This window comes from Lactuca serriola, chromosome 5 (genome assembly GCF_051521515.1).
Source record: "Lactuca serriola cultivar US96UC23 chromosome 5, Lser_US96UC23_V15, whole genome shotgun sequence".
Taxonomy (NCBI): Eukaryota; Viridiplantae; Streptophyta; class Magnoliopsida; order Asterales; family Asteraceae; genus Lactuca; species Lactuca serriola.
Window position 1 is genome coordinate 241,534,338 of NC_136412.1, and position 4,623 is coordinate 241,538,960.

The 4,623-nt window shown below is 36.5% G+C and overlaps 1 protein-coding gene and 1 non-coding gene across 2 annotated transcripts; one reads left to right on the forward strand and one right to left on the reverse strand.

Moving 5' to 3' along the window:
• Positions 1 to 1,123: 1,123 nt before the first annotated feature.
• LOC145050312 (uncharacterized) lies at positions 1,124 to 1,690 on the reverse strand. The gene has a single exon (XM_078998585.1). It carries the CDS (start codon positions 1,688 to 1,690, stop codon positions 1,124 to 1,126), a length of 567 nt encoding a protein of 188 aa, XP_078854711.1.
• Positions 1,691 to 2,907: 1,217 nt separating this feature from the next.
• Positions 2,908 to 3,013, forward strand: LOC145055959 (small nucleolar RNA R71). Its single transcript, XR_013685502.1, has one exon. It is a non-coding gene; the product is annotated as a small nucleolar RNA R71 (small nucleolar RNA).
• Positions 3,014 to 4,623: the final 1,610 nt, after the last annotated feature.

Here is a 4,623-nt window from a genome sequence, read left to right on the forward strand (position 1 = left end):
GTTATCCATCTGTTTCTGAAATGCTCTACACCAAACAACTTATGGCAGCCCTTAGTGTTTGCTGGCAATAGCTCCCCAACCTGTCTATGCAGCTGCATCGATGATCTGTTTAAATGCGGGGTTGATCCAAGTTGGTCGAAATTTGATTCAGTCAAATATGAAGTGGTCATCCAAGCCTTCCTTTGGACCATCTGGGGTAATAAAAATGATATTTATTTCACTAGCAGCACCAAAAGTATCCCAATTTTAGGTTCTGAGATGAAATATAACTATTTTCTCTGGTTTGTAGTGGCCCTTATTATGATGACATGCGCGGAATTGTAAAGATCTAGTGAATCATACAAACATCAAGAACACAAGGAGTAAATAAACACATTTAAGCTCCATTAGAATAGTAAGAGTACAAGTAGGTTTTGATTATTCTCTCACTAACTTAACTCTCAAATGGGTCTTACAAGTTCTTACATAAATGAGAGTCACTCACATCGTATTTATAGGAAAGATTCAACCCATGACACATACAAGAGGGTAAGCCGCATCTAAGGAGAACTTTTCACCCTAACATTCTCCCCCTCAAAGTTAGAACTGGATGTCCCGGCTTCAATTTCCAAACGAGCTCGTACAATCAATACCAACTCCCCCTCGACGTAACACCGATCTTCAAATCCACAAATGAATACCCGAGAAGCTTCAAATACCCATTTCTACATTCTCCCACTTTTTATAATCAACAAGTGACTATAAAACCCATAAAGGATGAGAAGCGTTCGAGGAATAAACTTGACAAATCTCCCCCTCGATGTGTGCCAAAAATGCAACCACAAAAATCTGGCACAAAAAGTCGAGAAAATTTTCCAAATTTTGTGAAAATTTTTGACTTTTGGGTGAGAGTTTCAAGAAATGCGAAATATTTTTCCTCCCCCTCGTCAGTAAGATCTTCTTTCCTTGGATTCTACCCTTGGGGTAGTGAATGCAAACACTTCAAAGGTCATTGGAGTCGAAGCTCTAGGCTTTGTAAGCTTCACATCTTTTTGTATTATTAGCTTCTACCAAGTTCGTAACTCCTCTTCCACCAACTTCTCCAACTCCTCAAGCTCATTATCTTCTTCATACTTTTCTTTACTTACTTCGTCCATAAAAAGACTTCGTTACTAGCTTTTGAAGGTGTGATCTTTTTGTTGACCCCGAATGTTATCTCTTCATCTCCTACTCGTAATCTAAGCTTCGAATTGCAAATATCAACTAAAGCTCTTGTGGTATTGAGTAATGGAAGTCCAAGAATAATAGGCCCATCTTCATCCTCTTTCATATCTGAAACAACAAAATCAATTGGAAAAACAAATTTTCCAATTTTCACCAATAAATATTCTACAATTCCTCGAGGATAAGTAACCGATCGATTTGCCATATTCATCGCCATTCTCGTGCTCTTCAATTTCGGTAAGTTAAGCTTTTGGTCGAACAAATACGGCATCATATTGATACTAGCTCCAGAATCTGCCATAGCATATGTCTTTGTTGCATTTCCAAACTTACATGGAAAAGTGAGACATTGTGGATCTCCCATCTTAGGTGGTATTCCTTCCATTACAACCGCTAAACATTGTTCATTAAGAACAACTTTAGACATCTTTTCTAATTCTTGATGAGTGTTAAGAAGGTCTTGAATAAAATTTGCATATTTGAGCATCTTTACTATGGCTTTGATGAATGGTATGTTAATCAGAATTCCCTTCACTTGTTCGATAATTTTTTTATGCTCTTGTTCCAGTGGGCTCAACTTATCTCAAGAAGGATAAGGTAGTGGTGGTTGATATGACTTGATGGAAGAAGTTTGAATGTTGTTTTGTTGGGGCCACGATGTGACATGAGGCTCCTCACGTCATGAGTACTGGGCAGAAGAAATTTTCTTCTCGCCCTTCACTTCATTTGGCTGCGGATCGGGTTTCCTTGTGGCTGCATTGAGGATCACCAAAGGCTTAGAATTAATGTCTTCTTCAGTAGATATTTCCATAACATGAGGTTGCGGTTTTAGCTCAGACTTGCTAAGAATTAATCGTTCGTGCACAAGTTTGGTCAATTGCTCGACTCGAGTCTCGATATTTGAGATGGAGGCTTGTTGATTTCTCAATGTAGCATTGGTATCATCATGCCTCTTCTCACTAGCTTCCATAAACCTATTCAACATTGATTCAAATTCGGGTTTCTTCTCGGTGGTGGTTGTTCTTTTTGGTAGCCTCGCTCTGTTTGCCTATACTTCTCTTCTTTCCCTTTCTTGTATTCTTCGTATGGAAACCACTCCTTCTTAGGCTCCCTCCAATCTTCATCATACATATCCACACTCGGATAAGAAACTTGAGCCTTCCGATTCCCGTTATCGTCTAGATCACAATCCTTTGTCAAATGTGGCATGTGACAATTTTCATAACCCACTTGTATAGTGAGTATGGATTGACCCATCTTTGTTATCCTCCTATCCATATTATCAAGCTTTTGCATCAGCGTTACTAAGTTTTCTGAAGCTCCATCTCATTTATGTTTCCTCTCATCACATCTTCTCTAGGGTTATGATATTCTAGCGAATATTTGGCGAATTCTTCGATGAGAGCCTTGTTAGTAGACCTAGCAATTCGTGTATTAATGTCATGAAAACCTGTCAGCCACAAATTTGACACAATACGATTACACGATGAGAAATAAGCTTTATCTCAATTTTTAAGATGTATTCGTGTCGTGTATTCATGTCGTGTCGTGTCTCTCACAGATTCGTGTCTTCGTGTCTGAAATTGCCAAATCTGCTTGTTAGTCATCAGGTCCTTTTTTTCATGGGTCCTTGAGAGTTTAGGATGTTGCCTTTTGGTAACATTTATTCCATCATAGAAAATGGATATCTCTTGTTGCACATTAAGGTCGTGTTGAGGGTAATTCCTTATCATTCGCTTGTACCTCTCCCAAGCTTCGTACAAAGATTCACCATCATGTTGTTGGAAGTTTGCGATATTATTTTCAACTTAGACACTATTGAAGATGGGCTAAACTGTTGAACGAATCGGGTTCGTAAGTTGGCACATGTCATGATCGCTCCAGGTGGAAGTGGTTTAAGCTAATCCTTAGTTGCTCCTTTGAATGTCACTAGAAGCATTCATAACAATACCACATCGCGTGAAACGTTTGGCACATTGAAGTAGTTCACGATATCCAACACTTCACCGATATGCTTGTAGGCGTCCTCGTGGTCTTTCCAATAGAATGGAATATCTTTGAGCATAGAGAGATTGTGTTCCTTTAGCTCGAAGTTCGTCTCTTTTGGAATCTCTAGTGGCACAAGAACCGGCCGGTTGTCATTTCGCATCCATCTGTTATATTCTTCCATGGTCATTCTGGCTATGTCCCCATGTATCTGGCTTCACTTTTAACTTCTTCCTCTAAACCGCTCTCGTTTCTGGTTCGTATTTGGTGCCTTTCTTGACGGGATTTTTCTCGAAAGTTTCTACCTTGTCTGATTGAAACTTGCTCCTAGATTCACTGACCTTTTTATCCTTCTTCTTGTGAAATGCAAATTATGGATCGTCAAGTGGAGGCACAATCTTAAAAGTAGATCCCCTGGTCATATAATACTAAAACAAAACAAAAGGAAAAGGTAAAAACAAACTAAAAGGAAATAAACGAGAAACTAAAAAACACAGTTTTCACGTCGTGACAGTAAGACTGTCACATGGTGAATCCTGTCAAAATAGAAAAAACAAAATAAACAAATAGAAATTAAACTAAAAACTAAAATAAGTCATTCCCTGGAAACAGCTCCAAAAACTTGATACACAGATTATTACCTAGTTGTCTTTAATTTATAAACCTAACCAAACTTAACTAGCTAAAACACACTTAGCCAGTATAGATAGTCAAATTATAGTATAGTAAAGTAAGTTGAGTATCGAAAACAAGGAACAATATTTAATTAATAAAATAACTACTATAAGTTAAACTAAGAAAAACAACTAAAAGTGAGGGTTTTCACTGATTTTGCAAGACGAGCCGCTTAAATAAAGCAACTCGCAATTAAACAACTAAAAACTAAGAACACAAATAGAAAATAATTTTAATTCAAGATTAAAGAGTACTTTCATTTAGTTCCTAGTCCCCCTTTTCCTATGGTTTATTTCTAATAGAATAATTATATTGGTTACCAAATTATTATGTAAATAGTTATTATGTTCAAATTCCTAGTTTTTACCAATTTATGAGCTACCACGTAATGATCAAAACAAAAGTTGGACACAAATTGGTATATAGATAAATTTGGCTATGAATGGTAAATCTATGAGTTACCTATCTAGGATCAAGACAAGTAAATTAAGCATAAATTATGTATTAATTATTTTTTCTAACATTATTAAAGTTACTAACTTATATCACCTAACTCTAGGATTTGTTCAATAATTAGATCTAAGTATTTAATGTTCATAAACAACTAGATAACAAATTTATACAAATAGAGTAATCATCTACTACACAAAAATTGTAGATTAAGAAATTTAAGCTAGAACTTCAACATGCAAGGACTATGATTTATCAACACTAGTTAAAACAACATAAAAGATTACTAATTCGAAATCAACCATAGAA

What these genes read in the sequence shown, in the direction of transcription:
- LOC145050312 (XM_078998585.1), bottom strand. Translation starts at nt 1,690, where the DNA reads ATGCTCAAATATGCAAATTTTATTCAAGACCTTCTTAACACTCATCAA.